Consider the following 19,545-nt stretch of genomic DNA (forward strand, 5'->3'; position numbering starts at 1 on the left):
ATCAGCCTTCCAAAATTCATGAGAATACAAATCTTCCAAAATGTGAACAGAAAAATGAAAATGAAATATCAAAAGCTCCAAAGAACCTACCCTAATCTATTTTACGGGCAATTATGAAAAGTTGATTTTTGACCAAAAAAGGGAACGGCCCTTTTGGCCCTTTAACAATGTATCCAGTTGATGCCTGCTGAGGGCTGTGACAGCTGGGGATGGCACCACGCACTTGCACTCTATATTTGCATACTATAAGTCCTTTCTAAAAATGTTAATTTAATGCTCGTGATAGGTGCTATCTTGACAGGAATGCGAACTGATGTCCTCTATCTACAAAACAGGAATGGGCAATAGCAGTCCAACTATAACACTGCCATCGTACCCCAGCCCTGGCCTGAAAGTTCCACCTTTAGGAGGGGAAAGGTGATTTAATTTCTGGGCCCATTCAAACTTTAGTCTCCGTGCTGAGATGGCCAGCAAGGATACTAATAAGTAGGGCTGCAGAACTCCAGAAAATGAGGTTTCTCCTGATTATTCATTTTAGGCATGAATATAAACTAAATACCAGCCTCAGCCTGGCAGAGAGTAATTTTTTACAACGTAATGCGGTGCATAAACCCCACACTAGGAGTGAAGAGGCTAAGGAGCAGTTCTGGGCCCAGGTGAGTGCCCCACCGCACCTGCAAAGCATGTTCCAGCTAGAGAAAGGAGCTTAAAAGGTAGCCAGGTGGCTCAGGTAAGGTGGGAGGACAGACCTATGTTGAGAGCTCCTGAACAAGGGTGTTGCACAAACCCCCATTACAAGGAAGGGGCTTCCAGCTGAGACCTGAAGGTTCAAATTACTCTTTATTTTTGCTGTCTTATGTTAGACTTTGAGACTTTGGGGAGAGGCGAACAGTGGAAGTGACCCAGGGAAGCAGTTTCAAGGAATTGCAGGGTGCTTGATATTGTTACCTCTCATAGGGCCCGGGGCCAGAGCACTGTGGAATGGGAAGATCTGGACTCTCCTAACAACTCCCTGTGACCATTGTTATGGAAAGGAGCATGTTTCTCCTTTCCCACCCCTCCTTTCAGGAGTGAGGAGAGGGTAGAGATGCTGAGAGCCCTGATGTGAGGCTGAACCCTGCATAAACGTCCGGAAGTGGGCTGAAGACCCTTTCTGTTTTGAGAATGTGGGATTCTTCATACCTCTTTAGATTTTGTTACCCTGAAGGGGGATGAACCGAACTGGTGACTTTGCTGGAGGGTCAAGTTGTCATCCCCAAGAGGCAGGCTTTCACATTATTGGAAGAGTTGCTGATGAGAGGCATGGGAGATGGGGCGGGGAAAGTAGAGGCCTGCAAGCTAACCACTAAGTCATGTTATTGGTAAGCCGAGCTCCCTGTCACATTATCAAGGCTTCCCAGCTAGTCATTAATCCCAGAAAATAACCTGTGCCTTAATCAGTACTGCTTATCATTATAAACATGGCTGCATTTCAACCTGGCAGAAATGCAGCGTGGAAAACCCACATTCAGCTCCTTCATTTATTCCCTTGCTCCCCACTAACACTGCTATCTAGTGGGCCCCTGTGGTTGATACAGCAATGACAACAGGCTCCAGAAGGAAAATACATGAACATATAAGGGAGAGTAAAACGTGGTATGTGGGTTGAAGGAGTCAACTCTCTCCGTAGGGGGTGGGGAAGGAGGGAATGTGTTTCACATAAATAGGAGCATGAGGAAAAATGGAATAAAAGAGATACAACAGGGAGAAATTTAACTTGTGCTAACAGTACTTGAAACAATAGTGGCAGTTATTATAATATATATATAACCTGGGAATTTATTGTCGCTCCACAAAAGGCTTGTTAGATACAAATAATGTTTGTCTATGGATCTGATTTCTCTCACACTGTTTAAGATCAGAAATAAATCCACTGATTTCAATGGAATTACACTTCGTAAAACTGGACAAAGCGAGATCAGAATCAGGCCCAAAGAGTCCCCCCTTGCTATCTCTTTTCCCCTCTTCCTACCTCTCCAGCCTACACAAAGCTGAATTCTGCACTGACCTACACTCTGTAAAACCCCACTGGATTTCTCCTTTTCTCTTCTCTTTCTCATCCCCGTTACAATGTCTGTTGTTGAATTAAGGTTTCTTTCCACATCAGATAATGTAACTATACTCCGTGAGAATGACTGACATAGCTGCCAAGATTAGTGTGGCTCCATGTGTTGCATTTATACTAATTATTTGTGAATATGCAACTATTTGGCATATTTGCAAGTAATTTGTATATGACCATAAACTTCAGCTTAAGGTCAATATACCCAGCCCCAAGCAATGGCAAGGGTAGGAGATGGAGCTGCACAAAATTTGGCAGCCCTGGCAGATGCGTGGGAGGTAAAAGATATCTGGGGAATAGGAAGGTGCTGGGTTGGGGAACTTTGGTACCCAGAAAGATCAAGGAGCAAATAATTAAGCCATCAATTTGCAAACATCTAGAAGATAATAAGGTGATAAGCAGCAGTCAGTCTGAATTTGTCAAGAACAGATCATGTCAAACCAATCTGATAGCTTTCTTTGAAAGGGTAACAAGCCTTTGGCTGTGGGGGAAGCGGTAGATATGGTGTAGCTTGATTTTAGTAAGGTTTTTGATACTGTCTTGTGTGACTTTCTCACAAACACATACATATAGTACATGTAGCTACACATAGTAGCTCCATCTAGAAAATACAACCTAGATGGAGCTACTAAAAGGTGGGTGCATAACTGGTTGGAAAACCATTCTGAGACAGTAGTTATCAGTGGTTCACAGTTAAGCTGGAAGGGCATACTGAGTGGAGTCCTGCAGTGATCAGTTCTGGGTCCAGTTCTGTTCAATATCTTCATCAATGATTTAGATAATGCATAGAGAATATACTTACAATGTTTGCAGATGATACCAAGCTGGAGGGCTTGCAAGTGCTTTGGAGGACAGGGTTAAAATTCAAAATGATTTGGACAAACTGGAGAAATGGTCTGAAGAAAATAGGATGAAATTCAATAAGGACAAATGCAAAGTACTCCATTTAGGAAGGAATAATCAGTTGCACACATACAAAATGGGAAATGACTGCCTAGGAAGGAGTACTGCGGAAAGGGATCTGGGGGTCATAGTGGATCACAAGCTAAGTATGAACGAACAGTGTAACACTGTTGCAAAAAAAGCAATCATCATTCTGGGATGCATTAACAGGAGTGTTGTGAGCAAGATATGAGAAGTAATTCTTCCGCTCTACTCTGCACTGATTTGGCCTCAACTGGAGTTTTATGTCCAGTTTTGGGTGCCACACTTAAGGAAAGATGTGGACAAATTGGAGAAAGTCCAGAGAAGAGCAACAAAAATGATTAAAGGTCTAGAAAACATGACCGATGAGGGAGATTGAAAAAATCAGGCACCCAAGTATGGCAGAGCCCCAAGAAGTGGAATAGTTAGTAACTGGCATAGCTGGTGCTGCTGGCCCAGCTTGTGACCGTGGGAAGGACTCCAGCGAGGGCTCCCACCACATCAATACTTCACAAACGTAGAAACAAAAACCCTTTTTTTAAAAAAACTAAGGAAATTCCCAGATGCAAAATGTAGGTAAAATAAAATTATAGTTGTGAATACAGAGGCTCCTTAAAGGGGGAGGAACTTGAAAGAACATCATAGTTTTATAGAACAAATGTTGAAAACTATATACAATTCAAACATTTGAAATAGGGAAATGGAGCGTTAGGGTATCCTAAACAACCTTAATTCTGTCCCCATTTTCCCTGCCCCATCTCTGCTGAACTTCATGGAACATGAGCCTTATGCCTGAATACAGAACATCTTTCTCACTGACAATATGAGCTCTATACACCTCTACATTGTATCATCCTTATTATGTACAACCACCTCCATGAAAGACCAGATTCTGATTCACCATTCCTTGATGAGACAGCAGTAGAAACATCTTGGTCCTAATCCTGATCTTGGTTAGAGGGGTTTCACACTGCTGTGACTCCATTGACTTCAATGGAGTTTTTTCTGATTTAACCTAGTGGTGAGTTGAAAATCAGGCCTCCCCTATCTCTTACATGTCATATACACCCACTGAAGATCTAACCAGCTCCCTGTGCAGCATTACTTCCCTCATGCCAGCCAGTGGAATTTGTTTTTACAATATCAACCTTCTATGCTGCAAAATGGTTAGCCTCCTGGTGTCTGTGGACATCTTCCCTTTGGAGTTCAGCGGTGTATATCATGCTACATAATGTGCAGTGGACATGGTTAAAGAAATCCATCCTCCTCTTTAAAGTCCATATGCAAACTACCCAAGTATATGTGTTTAAAATGTCCAAAGCCACCAGGGTTTACAGCTGAGCTAATGAAGCTTACATAGCCTTGGTCTACACTACAAACTTATTTTAGTATAACTATGTCACTTAGGTGTGTAAACAGCGCTACGTTGACTGGAGGCCTTCTCCCGTCAACATAGCTACTGCCTCTTGGAGAGGTGGAATACCTACGCTGACCGGAGAAGGTCTCCTGTCGGTACCGGTAGCGTCTTCACTAAGAGCTACAGCGGTGCAGTTAAGTGTAGACAAGTGTAGTGTAAGATGTCTATTTGTGAAATACAATGCAGATGTCACAAGCATATTAACCTCCTAATGTAGGAGTTCAGAAGGTAACACAATTATAGGAACAGAGGTAAGGATGGATTTCCATACATTTCAACTTTAAAAAATATATTTAGTTTATTTAAGTAATAAATTCTATGATTTTTAACAATGTCCTTTAATTCTCCCCTTTTACCTGTAAGTTATGAATCCTTATTTATAACTTGAATGCTGACCCCTTTAAGTGTTTTGTCTGGGAACGCTAATTAGAGTACAGCAATTTCCAGAGATGCCATTACCGCAGCAAATTTTAAGAAACTGTGGAAGCATATTTCTTGCTCTATTTCAGAGCCACTCACAGCTCTCAGAATGATAACTCCGACATTGATATTAGCATTTTTAAATCACAAAGATGACATCAAAGTAAATGTGAGGGCCTGAGTTTAATATACAAAAATAAATTATAATTTAATACATTCTTTGCAATACTTAGATGCGATAGGGCACATTATTAGAGCATACTGTAGTAAAGGGTACACCCATTGCGCCTTGTTAACTGAGGATGTATGGTATATTTCCACTAACTTTGAATTTCCTTGCTTTTATGGGTTTAATTTAAACTCTCAGGGCTACATGTTAATTGAAGATTAGATATATACACCCGTTTACTGTTAACTGTAGTTGTGCACCCAATTCACTATGTTCAACACAGAAAATTAACTTCTTCTAATTTCCTTTCTGATTGCTTTGTACTAGTTTAAAAAACAGTTTAACTAAAATGTCCTGAAAATGACTGATACTTATTGAGTTACATAAAGGGCTTGATTCTGAGAGCAGTTTAGCTTTCTGGCATGATCCAGAATGCACGTAAGCCAAAAGTAGTTTAATGAAGCCAACAGAACTAATCACAGGTGTGAAGTTAAACGTATGTTTAAGTGCAGCGCTGGATCAGCACCAGCACCTTGCAGGATGGAGCCCTAAGAACCAGATCCTAGGTTTTTACACACACACAGACATTATACCTTTGCCTGATACTTCCCATTATAAGACCCTATTTTCAGTTGATTATAACTTTGCCAAACATAAACCATTTGGGCTTGGATTTTACATGCCAGGTGCAAGTTTGGCTGAAACTTCCTGAAAAATTTCATCCAAAATGGTTCTGCCACTTTAAGGAAAAAGGCTAGGGAAAAATATGTAGTTTTGTTCATTACTAAAATATGCTGGTGATCCTTTCTTTGATCAGATCTAGGGCCCGTATGCTTTGGAGAAGGGACATGAAATTTTGTAGGTGGCGGCATTTGTGTCAGGGATATGCTTTTTACTGCCCTTGTGAAAAATCTGCTCACATTTGGCCAAGTTATAAGTCCCTCTGAAAAATCAGTTAGCACAGGCTCAGTAAAGACTTTGATTTTTAGCAGCTAAGATTTCTGAAGACACTGTCCTCACTGAGGATGCTCCAGCCTGTCACAGCTCCAGCCTGTGTATTGCATCTTTCTCAGAGAGCAACTGAGCATTCTCCCTCCAGTCCAGGGTTTCATGGCTGAATCTGGCCTTTCCCTGTAATGGCTGCTCCAGGCCACAGTTGGGCCAGACACTGGAACTGAGAGCAGGGAGCCTGTCTCTCATGGACCCTCAATGACCCCTTGTTGGCACCCAGGCAGCATAGAGGAGGACGCCATCTGATTGGAATGCAGCTTGACCAGGAGGGAGGGAAAAAAGTAGATTCGGATAAGGACTCTGGTCAGACTAGAACTAGAGGGCAGGGGATGAGAAACTGACTGGGATTGGCTGGACAAAGAGACTGGATACGGGAACCAGTATGGAGTTGGGGTGGAATGGGGGCAGGGAGGAGGTGAGTGAATCTGAGGGAAGTTAGCAGAAGAGTCTGTGCCCACTAGAGCACACTCCCCTACAGAGCTTGGGATGGAAACTAAGTTTCCTGAGTCTCATCATTTTTCTGCTGTCAGCAAAGATCTCTGAAACTCACTGGCAATCTGTCTCATCCCCCTCTTGTGCTGGTCCAAAGAGAGAATGACATCCTACTTTTGCTGCCAGTTACCCTGATAATTCAAGTGTCAGAGGCCTGTGTGGTAGACCCAGAGGTTCCAGCCCTGCTGATGATCCATGTGGGTATATATCACATCACATGTCAGAACTTCTGTTCTTCAGTTTTCTTATTTTAAAAGCCTAGAAAATTACACACAGAAACTAACTAAAAAGAAAATTATGAAGGTTGTAAATTCAAGCACTTAGAAGTTTGGAAATGCCGGAACTAAGGTTGTCCATGTAACCTTAATTTGGCCCCTTTGTGCGTATGCATCATGATACAGTTTTTAATTACATAACCACATGCTATTTTTTCCACAGGACCCCTGTATCATGTGTACACAGAGTGGACCACAGTTACTTAATATTTTAATAGAATCATAGAATTGTAGGACTGGAAGGGACCTTGAAAGGTCTTCCAGTCCAGACCCCTGTACTCAAGGCGGGACTTAGTATTATCTAGACCATCCCTGACAGGTGATTGTCTAGCATGCTCTTAAAAACCTCCGGTGACAGAGATTCCACTACCTCCCTAGACAATTGATTCTTCTTGTCTTCTCCTTGTTTTTTAATGTGTGGCCTTGCGCTTTAGTCATTGCACACTATTCAAACCCTGATCTGAAGATATAATTATTACTTTCCTACTGGGCTTTTCTATGGTGCTCATCGCTACAGTATCTGATTGCTTCACATACACTAATTAATTTATTTCCCCAACAGCTCAGTGACGGGGGATATTATTATCCCCATTGGACAGATGGGGAACAGAAGCACAGAGATTAAAGCCAAAAGTATCCACTAATTTTGGGTAATTTTCAGAGTACCTAGCATTATAAGCATTTTACAGAATTTATATGTTCAAAGCATAGCTCTCATTGACTTCAGTTACAGCTGTGAGTGCTCTGCACTTCTGCAAATTAGGCCCCAAGATCTTAAGTCAGGCACCCAGAAAATGATTAGTGATTGCCTGTGAAAAGTTTGGTTCAAGTTACTTGTCCAGCATCACATAGGAACTTTGTGGCAGGGGCAGGGATAGGATCCAATTTTCCACTGCACCATTCAACTCCCTTAACCATGAGACCATCCTTTCCCTTCCTGCAATCCCTTACCTAAATTCCTACATGTCTTCCAACTTCCTCAACGTATGAGCCAGGGGTCCTACAGAGAACAGCCTCCTTCACTGTGCAACCCTGATTCATGCCCAGAGCAGGTCTATCCTTTGCACTGAAGGAGGCAGGGATCCTGTTGAAAAAATAGGATGTGATCATGTAACTAAAACCTGTATCGTAATGCATATGCACAAAGGGGCTGAGTTAAGATAGCATGGGCAACCTTAATTCTCCCATTTTCTAACTTTTGAGTGCTTGACTTTGCAATCTTAACATTCGTTTAACACAGTTTGTGTGTGTTATACACAAATACAAACCTGCACATACATAAATCCAGTTTATATGGGGGCATAAGAGAGTCTGGTATTTGTGTTAGGAGGCTATTTTATGGGTTTTGAATGCCTCTCAGTTCTTTTCTGGTGTAGGGGGTGAGAAGCAGCTGCTGTTTTTTGTTTTAATGTGATTGTATTTTTAATGTATAACACAGCTGCCTAGAGCCCAAGAAAATATTTTATGCATTATAAATCAAAACAAACATTATATATATTAGTGAGATATTTCCAAAACATATTTAATCTATATCTATTTTCACTGTTTCCTTGCTAAAGGAGAGCAAACATCTACCTGAGGCCAGCACTGTACAGATGCTTCCCAAACATGAAAACACCCACGCTAGTTTTGCCAAATATTGCAAATAAACATGCTCTCAGGGTGAGAACCTGTGAAACAAGTTTTAATTTATAGCAGCACACTTCTGTATTAAGAGACTAACAAAGTATTGGAAACTGGGGTTTGATATGTAATTGTTCTCAGTCCCTGAGCTATAGAATTGTGAAGCTGTAACAACACTGATATTGGCACTCTGGCCCCAAGATGGCCTGTTAGAAGCCCTGATTTACACACTTAACCATGTGTGTAAGTGCTGTGCTGAACAGGAATGGAATTAAATATATGCTTAATTTCAGCATGAGTGGTATCACGTTGCTGAATCAGGGACAGGTCTTTGGGCCTTGAGTCAATGGGAATTTTGCTCTTGACTTAAATTGGAGCAGGACCAAGGTCTTTGTAAATGTAACTGTCAGACTTTAATGCAACCACAGACACCTAGATAAATAAAAAAGACAACCACTGTTACAGGGTTAAGTGCATCACCTTGCCGTGCATGAGAAGGCGTATGGTAAGTGTGACATTGAGACCTCCTTCAGTCACTTTTGTGTCCTTCGTGTTCATCCTGGCCTGGTATCTTCAATGCTTGAAAGCAGTTTCTTAGTTTTTCCACTTAGTCAACCTGCAGAAAGAAAGAAAGTACCACTGAATGGCTGAATTTTTTCAAAGCTGAAAATATCACGTTGCACAAATCAATTAACGTCCTCCCCTCTGATTTTTCCTAGTATGGCTTGGCCTGTGAAAAGCTCTTTTGATTGTTTTTATTTTTTTAAGTGCCTGAGTACGTCATCCTTCATCAAGTAGGTGATAAACTTGTCTTCTGAGCCTTCAGGATACTGTTGGCTTCATGTGCTCTGAAGTTGAGAGTGACTCAGTGCAGCAGAACCACAATGACAAATTGAAATATAATATTTCCTTGAATAGACACACTGTGTGTGTGTGCGTGAAAAAAATTCCAATTTTACTTTTAAACTCTGTTATTTTTGTTTGAACTGGGAAATGGAGACACTTGCATTCCTCTCCCTGTCTCCACCCCATTCTTTCTTGCTCCTGCAGAACAGAGGATTTTATGGTCCCTACAGTTAGTTCAGATGACACATTAGCGAAGACATCTAAGTAGCAAAGAGCCACTTGCTGCAGTAAATGTGGGCACTGTCTGGCTTTGTTTTTGTCTAAGAAGCCCAGAGGTGGTTCTGTCTCTCCAAGGCCAAAGCTCAGCTTCAGCCCTAAGTGAGAGAAGGATGTGTCTTAATCCCTGATGACAAATTGCAGATTTTCAGTCATTCACAAAGTCATAAATATCCTGAAACGCTAATGAAAGCGGCAAGGACATGCCTTGAAGGGATAAACAAGCATCTATTATGAGTTTATTATTGTAAGGACATTTATCATTACAAATTAAAATGGGGAGGGATGAATGTTACCAGGGACAGGCAATCCTCAAAGAAAAGTAGGCTTAAAGCTTTCTTGGAGACCGTTTAGTGATTTTTGTCCATTTTAGGCCTGTCTTAAAGAAAATGGAATCCTTAGAGTTACACTCAGAGCAGAACATTATTTTCAGAACAAGGACCAAAAAAAGGCTAATTGTCGCTTCTCTCAAAGATCTGTTAAGGTTCATGTTGTTCATTACTTTGGTATCACTATAATAAGTGGGAGCTCTAGTGGCTAAAGAACCAGCCCCAGTGCGTGGACATCTCAGAGTTTGGCCCAGCTTTTCGGCCCGGCCGGACTTTGCAGTGGATAACGCACATCTTGAAGGACACTACTTCACAGATAGTGGCCCAGTAGTGCAGTCTGAGTCCCACCAGGTGCAGAGTCTATGGCTAATGACTGCTCATATATGATCACTGTGGCTCTGGGGACTGAGGTCAGGAGGTTCGGTCCTTTCCTTAATGCCTCAGCAGGAGTAGCAGAGGGGTTACTAGGCTATCACAGGGCTGTAGAAAAGTCTGCAACCCAGCTACATGGAAAGGAATGAGAGAGAGTGAATGTGCATGTGAGGATCTATGGAGGGATGCTTCGGAAGCTACAGAAACGCCTCGTTCCTACAACTAGTTCTGTGAGACCTAGCCACATAGAATAAATGGGTCCCCTCTGTTCCCGTGATTACGGGGGCCAACTGTTCCCAGGAACAATTAGCCCAGAATGGAACCAGCACATGTCGATAAAAGGCTAGCACTTCCCTTCCTGACACTTAACTTGGACTTGTGACTAGACCCTGGGAGAGTTCACACTAACCAACAGGAGTATAGTAGAAAGTCTAACCATGTCTTTGATACTCCATCAGCCCCTCGTCTAGATTATTATTTTTATTTACACTGTTCATTTCATTACACTGCTCATCTCATTACTATGACATCACCCAACCTGGAGAAAAATGGAAAAGAGTCCAGTAGAACAAGCTGCCTAAGGGAGGGGATGGAAACCAGAAACTCCTGTTTGTGCCATTGACACACTGTGTAGCCTTGAGTAAGTCAGTTTGGCCCAGCTCTTCAAAAGGTATTTCAATAGAAGTAAGGTGCCTCGACACCCTCGAGGATGTGGGCCTTTGCAATAGAATGATTTTACAAAGGCGACGTCCTTACCAAGTAGCAAATATATGAAAACATGAATATACTGACACACAGATATGAAGATAGTACGGTGCTTGCGTTATTAGGTCATTAACAACTGCCTCAGGTGTAGTGAGTCCAGTGACCCAGTAAAATATATTAACAGCTGACTAAAATAAGCCCAGGAGGTTTTTTTAATTATATGGATCATTCAGTTTGAAAGAGACATTGAAAATGTAACTTATTTTATAATTATTATTCAGTAAAAATAACATTTTTTGTAGGTAACACCATAAATATACATGAGATTGGGCTTTATGGGTATGGAGAAGTGAGACATGGGCTGGCTGGGAGGACAGCTGTTCTACATATCACCCCAATCTATCTGCCCATCCAGGTGATTATACGGCTCAACTGCTGTAGTATCAGAGCACGTCCCAAGTATTTAAATATTAAAAACTATTTTTTTCTCTCTCTCTTCTGTGCAAACTCACATGATAAACAGCTTGATTATTTTATAGGGTTTTTGGCTTGTGTACATGCATGCGTAAAAATTGACTGAGGTAAAGCTAAGTCAAATAAATGAGTTTGCATTTATTTACTTGTATGTGGTGAAGTCCAAGGTTACGCTGCAATCTTGTGGATGTGAGTTTCATAGTCTAGGCCTAGCTCCTGTGAAAGTACTGTCTGCCACACTTTAGAGCCTCTTCCCCTTGGTCAATAGTTTCTCATTTCCAGTGGAATTTAGCTGTCATAAGTTCCAGGGTTGTGGAGGTACATGTCAGGTCTCATGTAGCTAAGGCCAATTGCATGGATGACTGAATATCAAGATGGATACATTGAATTGTACCCTGTATGCTATGGGGAGCCAGTGCAGAAAGGACAGCACTGGGGTGATGTGCCCACAGTAACTTTTGTTGCTATGCAGCCTGATCTCTGAGTTTTGTATTCTCTAGAACTTTTGCAGGGTGTGTAGCTTCACTATTAGATATAATGAGTGGCAATAATAAATCCCAGAGATAATAAATAAGTGGATAACCATGGGCAAGTCTGCATGTGAGCCTCTAGCAGGGTTCCTGAGATATGTTTATTTTGCGTAGAACACTTCCGTTACCACATGGTAAGAAGTGGAAATTCATCCTCTGAGATAGATACCTGAGCTCCTATTCCCTATCCAGTTTATTCTAACGTAGGGGACATTCAGCCTAATAAAAAGGGCCTTTTCTATATATTTTATTCAATATGTATTTTCTAATTTTACATATGAATGTTACGTGTAGTACACTTCAACCACTATTTACCACATATGAGGTGTCTGTTTTTCAACGTGGAATTTCAGTAATTGTTGCTAGACTAATTTATTAAAATTTAAAAACCGATTAACAACAAACAATAAGCCACCAAAATACTACAAAAGACAAAATAATTCCTGGTGTATTCCACTGGATTACTCTAGGCCACAGAATCAACTACATGCTGAAAAGACAGTGCCAGCAGACAAATGTAGAGAGGTTAGAAATTCATGCAGCATCCAATCCAGTGAGGAAGGCAAGATCCTACCACAAGGGAATTGATGGCAATCTGTCAAAGGCCCTCTTTCTGGGGCATCATGGTCACGTTTGCTTGAAGCAAGGATGTATAGGGAATTCTCTGAGAGAAAAGAAAGGACAGGATATCTCCCACAGCAGTAAAATCGTACCAGCTGCAAATATGGCTGTTTCCTGTAAAGACTTCATCACTCACAGGAATAAAAAATACCCACTGTGTTTCAGTGCCATTGCAGATCATCATAACAGCTGCTTTAAAATAACACTTACAGGATTAATATTTCCGTTCTAACTCACCAGCTCTCTTGCAATAAGTGAAATCTTTGGTATTGTAAGAACATTTTAGTCAACCAGAGGACTATACAGTGAACAAGTTCCCAGAGCTTTGTTTGAAACCAGATTTTTTTAAAAAAGCATGATAAATGACTTTTTTATGGACAGTCAATACTCAAAGTAAAGAGCCAAATGCTTGCCAAGATTTTAGCCACTCTAATCAATATCTCCAGGACTGATTTAAACCAGCAGAATCTTTAAAACTCAAAAGCAAGTTTGTCACCTAACTGATGAAGTGCTCAAAAGCTCAGAAAAATCAAATATCATATTTATTAATTACTTCAAAGTCAAGCTCTAAAATGAAACAATTTATCTCGTTTTACTGCTGAGAAGCTAGTGCTAGATGTAAAGTTGCCCATTTGCTAATTATGTGTAGCTGGGATACCCAAGGAAAAGCACTACAGAATTTTTAAATAAAAACTGTTGTTCGCTTTTACACAGCTGTTGACTGAAATACCATCTGGTGTTAAATTCTATTCACCTTACCCACTTGATAGACGCAATAAAATAAGGAATTGATCCCTGAACCACCCTACCAGTTCCACAGCACCCTGCTTTGTTTAGGATATAACATCACAACTCACATAACAGAAAAATGTGGCATCTGATAGTGACTTTATTCCAGTCTGATCAATTTCTGAAATCACTGGGGCAGATTCTCTGCTGCATCCAACTTGCGAAGCATAACAGCCCTTACTATAGTGCTGCAAAAACTACATCTGGGTTTCCCTGCACATCCATCATACATCCTCTGTTTTAAAGGGGTTGCTGTAAAAATGCAGAAGCTTGGCACTAAAAGATTAATACATGGGAGTGAATTTCCTGTACCTGATTAAAACACAATCCATTTAAAGGTATTTAAACTCTGCAAGCCAAATTGTGACCTCTGCTGCCCCTGTGTAACCCCACTGACTTTAATGGCATTCCATATGGGTGACCAAAAGCAGAATTTGGTCCTATAACCAAGGGCAAGATGGGGATAGTGGGAGGTAGAAAGCAGAGTTAGAGGAGCCTGCCCTCACCTATCATCCCCTGCTCAGGACTAACCACAGCATGGTCCTTTGGCTCCTCTGAAGAATTCTGAAGAGTGGGTAACTAATGATATTTTGCAATGAGGAAATATCTAGTGATTACTGCAGAGGTCAGCATTACTCTCGTGTTAGTTAACATCTTCATCAGTGATCTGGAAAAGGATGTTAGCAGCACATTAGTGAAATCTGCTGATTATACTAAATTAGAAGGTTTTGCAAACCTGAGTAAAGGCAAGGCAATAATAGAAAAGGAGACATGGAGATGAGAAATATGGGCAGAAATCAACAGTAAGAGATTAATTCTGAAGAAATGCAAGCTAATACATGAGGGGAAAAATTATTTATACCAGTGGGACAGAGAAACTTGGAAAGCGGTCATGCCATAAGAGACCTAGGAATGGGTAAGTGGACAGCAAATTAGGGGTTGAGATGTCACATCATGAAGCACAGAGAGAATAATAGGTCCTCTCTATAGGGCTCTGATGCACCTGTTCCTGGAATATTATGTTTAGTTTTGGGTACCTCATTACCAGACAGATTGAAACCTGGAGTGAGTTCACAGTAGAGCAATAAAACATAATCAGGGGGAGACTGATGTATGTGAAATATTATAAAGCCACAAAACAGGGAGACACATAACAGACTACAAATATTGAAAGACAAACACCTGGGAAGGAGAGGAATTAATTAGGGTCATACAACAGAGTTGGTTGATGCAGGAGTTATAGGAAGCAGTTAAAGGGAAAGTTTAAGCTGAATTTCTGGAAAAAACTTCTGACACTGAAATCTCCTAAGGTGAATAATATTGTCCAAGGTGAAGTGGCAAAAGCCCCATCACTTGGGAATGAACTGGACCCAGTGCTGAATCCAGTGCCCACTGAAGTCAACAGAAGCCTTTGACTTCAAGAACATTGGTTCAGGCCCTAAATGGGATGAGAGCTGGTCAGGAACCAGAATTTCCGTTTCATTAAGAAATCTATGTTTTGTTCCGTATTGGTATGAAATGTCAAATTTCAAAATATCCCACAAAATAAAACTTTGGAACAGTTTTGAACATTTTTCGTTTTGGGTCAATCCAAGTGCTTTTGTTCTGACAAAATTGAAATGTTCCATTTTGATTTGGTCTTATCATAAAATATAAAATAATATTTCAAAACAAAAAATCATTACAAAATGAAAATGTAATGTTACAATAAGGTCGGACCTTATCAAAAATGCTTTGTTTTGAGTTTTTAAAAGGAAATATTATCAAAATTTACACATTCCTGCAAAAACCTTTTTTATTTTGACAAATTGGCATTTTCTAATGGGAAAAGGTTCCATTGGAAAATTTTCAACCAGCTCTAATCGGGACTAATCTTGTGTTGGCAGGGAAATGGATTTAGATGAGCTAATGAGGTTTTTTTCATCTTTATTTTCTAGGACTTTTTAGATTTCCTGGCTTTTTTCCATTTTTGTCAGAACCTTCACATTATCTTTACTTAGGAGCGGTTTTTGTGTGTGTGTGTGTGTGTTTTTTTTTTTTTTTTTTTGGTCAGTGAATAAGTTAACTTGGTAGGGAAAAAAGGTCATACAGTATTCAAGAAGACACAATACTTGTTTTCTTTTTCTTTTTTTTTAGTACTCTGTACTGAAATCTGAAAGGCCCCATTTCACATTCTGCATTCTGCAATTGCACATGTAATAATAGGATACACTGGCCTTTGATACAATTCTCTTCAGGGAACAAAAGCTTCCTTTGGCAAAACTACAGCCACTGCTTGTTGTACGTTACACATGTCTTTCCAGTCAAGCATGATTAATAACTGTTTAAAAAAAATGCTCATGACCCATGGCAAGTATTCTTTCCACTATAATACCAGCATTATAGGCTCTGAATCTCAGTAATTTTAAAATGTGCTTCTACAATGAAACTATAATTTAATTACTTTTTCTGCAGCCTGTTCCATTTTGTTTCATCACTTTGATTGCACCATGTGCCTGGCAGCTTATGGAAGGCTGCATCTGCCTCCAGGATTATTTCACTGGTTGATTTAGACATCTGTTTCTGAAAATGACTTTATTTGCAATGGCATAAAGAATAATCAGACTTGTTTAATCCAGATAAATTGGGGGAGAGAGAGAGAGAGAGAGAGAGAGTTGGAGGGAAAAAAGGGACAGAGAGAAGAGAGAGAAAACAAATCTACCAAACACTGCAGAGGATGTCAAAATAATCTAAGCTTCTCCTGTGGTTCTGAAAAAAGAGGTTATCTGATGGATATGATACATGAAAATATGAGTCACTAAATCAGTTCCTTTTACTGTTTGGGGTGGACCTTGCATACGGGATACATAATACATTGTAGCACAAGCTACATCAGTTTAATGTAATTTTCATCCCGAAGAACTACCTTTGCAACACCATCCTCTGAGACCATAAAGCAATTTGTAATGATCAGTAACACTAGATAAAAATGTCTATATTACATCAGCTACATTCAAGAACCAGTGTGGCTGACATTTCTCAAAATGCTGCTGTAATAATGTCTATTGCAAACAGCATCATGTTGTACGCTGCAGAGCAGAAAGTTTAACAATAATTTAAAAGGGCAGTTACCAAGCACGCGCCAGAGCATGTGTCGATTAGAAAGGCAGGCACAGGACATGCATGTCACAACTTTTCACAAGCCAATCTGCAAGCTAAATAATATGAATTACCATTTGGGGATTTCCGTTTATACCATTGTTATAGTATTTGCCAGTTAACATTCCATGCACATTATAATTCATATTTTTCAAAGTTCTCCAAAAAGACAAATATTGTAACTGCTCCGAGTCAGTGCACATATTAATTTTGCAACTGTCCATTAGATGAGAAGAAGGAAATAGACATTGGTTAAGTATGTAAAGGCCTTAGGAATGCGGTTTCCATGCCATGAAAGGAGAATATGCGTTGAACATGTCACTGACCTGCTTTCAAAGGCCAGGGTCACTGAGATTCAAAGTGGTGGTCTTGGTAGTCAACAAAGATGACATTAGAAAAAAAATTGCTCTCAGTTTCACAGCTGAACCACTTTTTAACCCTCTCTTTCAACTGCTTAAAGTTTATCTGTTATTGTAGCTCCTTCCCTCTCCAGACCCCTTGTCTATCCTCTTTTAAGCTGTGACCATGCTGAAGTTGAAGCTTTGTCTGCAATGGCCAGGCTGCAATGGTCATCACTGGCCGGTTTGGACAGGAGTATTTTTCTGGGAATTGCTACTGTCTGTCCTCCCAGGCACTTAGCCGAACTATTTTTACACCAGGATGTAGCACTGCTCTCAGGAAATAAAATATCCCTTTCCCCAAAGGCAACAGAAAGGGTGCTTACAAGCAATAGCTGTGTATAAAGACAGTTGTTGATACAATGGTTTCCACTGTAGCGTGGGCAGGGGCTTGACTGGCTGTCTTGAGCATGAGGCGTTTTTTCCCTCACTGTACATAGTCAAGGATAAATCCTGCTCACCTGACTCATGCAAGCAGTCCCATCACATTCAATAGAACTTCGCTCAGGAATCTCCAGGGTCCTCCCAGCACTTAGGTCTCCCAGGTGCTATTACAATATGCTGTTTCCCCAGTAGAGGTGAAGCGCAAAGGCGAGGCAGCAAAATCCTTTCACTCTTCTATTTCATTGTATTGCCTCTCCCGAGCAAAACCACAGCAGGTGTGCACATAACCGTACATACTTCCAAGCCTTAAAGATTCCACCTTACTAATCTACTTCTAGGCAGAGAAAGATGCTAAACTCCTCTGGCAGCCTGTGTCTTTAGTACTTCAGCAAGCGTGACAGCCTACATTTGGAAACCTGGTTGGAACATTTTTGTAAGAGACGCCATCCAGAAAACAAACATCTCACACTCTGAAAATGTCCATTGCTTTTGCTCAAACTCGCAGAGTCAAACAGAAAGGTAGCTGCTGCATTTTTAGTTAAGGAAAGGGAAAATAATCCTGCTGTGTTGGTCCTACTGAGGAACTATTCAAAATATGGGGTTGAGGGGTCATGTCTCTCCTCCATATATATCTGCAATAACACTTTAAATTAAATGTATGAAATATGCACCTAAGATTTGGTAAGAAATATTGTATATTAAGTAAATACAAACTGAGGAATTGTTTCAGGAAAGCACTTACTCACACGCTTACTTTAAGCATGTGCTTGCACCCTGTTATTATTAATAATAAAATATTAATAAATAATAATTATTATTAGTAGTAGTAGTGTTACCATAGCACTTAGGCGTGCCAGTCATGGACTAAGACCCCATTGTGCTACAATGTGTGTACAAACAGATAACAAAAAAGACGGCCCCTACCCCAAGGAGCTTCCAATCTAGTATAAGACAAGAGAGAACAGATGGATACAGACAGAGCGACTGTGGAGTACAATGAAATAATGAGACAATATTGGTCAGCATGAGAGGCGGTGGTTTCAGCATGTCAGCAGCTTTACCACTGTCAATGGGACTTAAGCATGTGCTTTAAGTTCTGCCCTGGAGAGGGATGCTTTTCAGAATCGGGGTCTGGTTGTGAAAAATGTTAAATTTTCATAATGATATTTTATTATTTATTTCTAACGGCACCCACTGTGCTCCAGTGATACAATTTCTAAACATAAATGAAGGCACAGACCCTGCTTCAAAGAGTCTATAATGTAGGGTGGGCTAATAGTTGTATAAATAAAGTTAATCAAAGCTACTGAGGTGAGTAGTATTGTGCTCTATGGCTTGAGTATAAACTAAAGCAAAGAGATTTATAACAGTTTGATTAACTAACTTTTATCCCCTTATTTTCATTTGCCTCTGCATGATTTGCCCAAGACTGGTGGCAGAGGTGCTTAATTATGTGTCACAGATACTTTTGTTATATTTTGGACTCATCCACAACCATCATAGGAAGCAAAAGAAAAGTAATAAAAGGGATATAGAATCCTACCTACCCTCTCTCAAGTAGTACAAAGGGAAGAAAAGGCAGGGAGGGATGCTGAATTGTATTACAAGGCAACTGATGAAAGGAAATACTTGAATACACAACCCAATTAACCTGTGCAAATCATTGTAATCTCCATCACAAGATATTATTGAGGCAAAGAATTTAGCAGGATTAAAAAAATAATTATCTATTTCTATGGAGAAGAATACCATTCACATTTAGATTTGAAATAGCTAAGATAACCATTTATGTGGGATATCAACTCTCAGATATCAGGACTGGGGGCTTGATTCATCAAGGTAATTAATGGGACTGATTGGGTATTTAAAGTTAGACATATGCTTAAGTACCTTGTTATATTGGGGATGTAATCACTAACCAACTAGCAGAAACCGCCTCATAGGCATGTTATTGCATAACTGTTCTATATGTGAGGATTTCACACTTGCCTCTGAAGTATCTGGTACTTGCTGTCTAGATGGACGATTGGTCTGATGTAGCATGGCAATTCCTATGTCCCTAGGATATAGCTTGAGAAAGCCTGTTTGGAGAAGCAATCAAAAGTTTAGATCTTATTTTAGCTGAATCTCATGAACCTAGGATGAAAATCTGAGGCTTTCCATAGCAGAGAAAGAAGGGATGATGTAGAGCCTCAAGCAGAATGATAGAGGAATGGTGGGTGAGATATGAGTCAAACCAGGCCAGGAGAGT

General features: G+C 40.4%; 1 protein-coding gene across 1 annotated transcript in view; it reads right to left on the reverse strand.

The window, feature by feature from the left end:
* The window catches only part of LOC144260546 (poly(rC)-binding protein 3-like), a 66,741-nt gene extending 57,751 nt beyond the window's left edge, over positions 1–8,990 (reverse strand). Inside the window, exon 1 of the mRNA XM_077809199.1 lies at positions 8,913–8,990. Within this exon, the coding sequence (XP_077665325.1) occupies positions 8,913–8,990 (78 nt within the window). The remainder of the gene's footprint in view (positions 1–8,912) is intronic.
* Positions 8,991–19,545: the final 10,555 nt, after the last annotated feature.

This window comes from Eretmochelys imbricata, chromosome 2 (genome assembly GCF_965152235.1).
Source record: "Eretmochelys imbricata isolate rEreImb1 chromosome 2, rEreImb1.hap1, whole genome shotgun sequence".
Classification (NCBI taxonomy): Eukaryota; Metazoa; Chordata; order Testudines; family Cheloniidae; genus Eretmochelys; species Eretmochelys imbricata.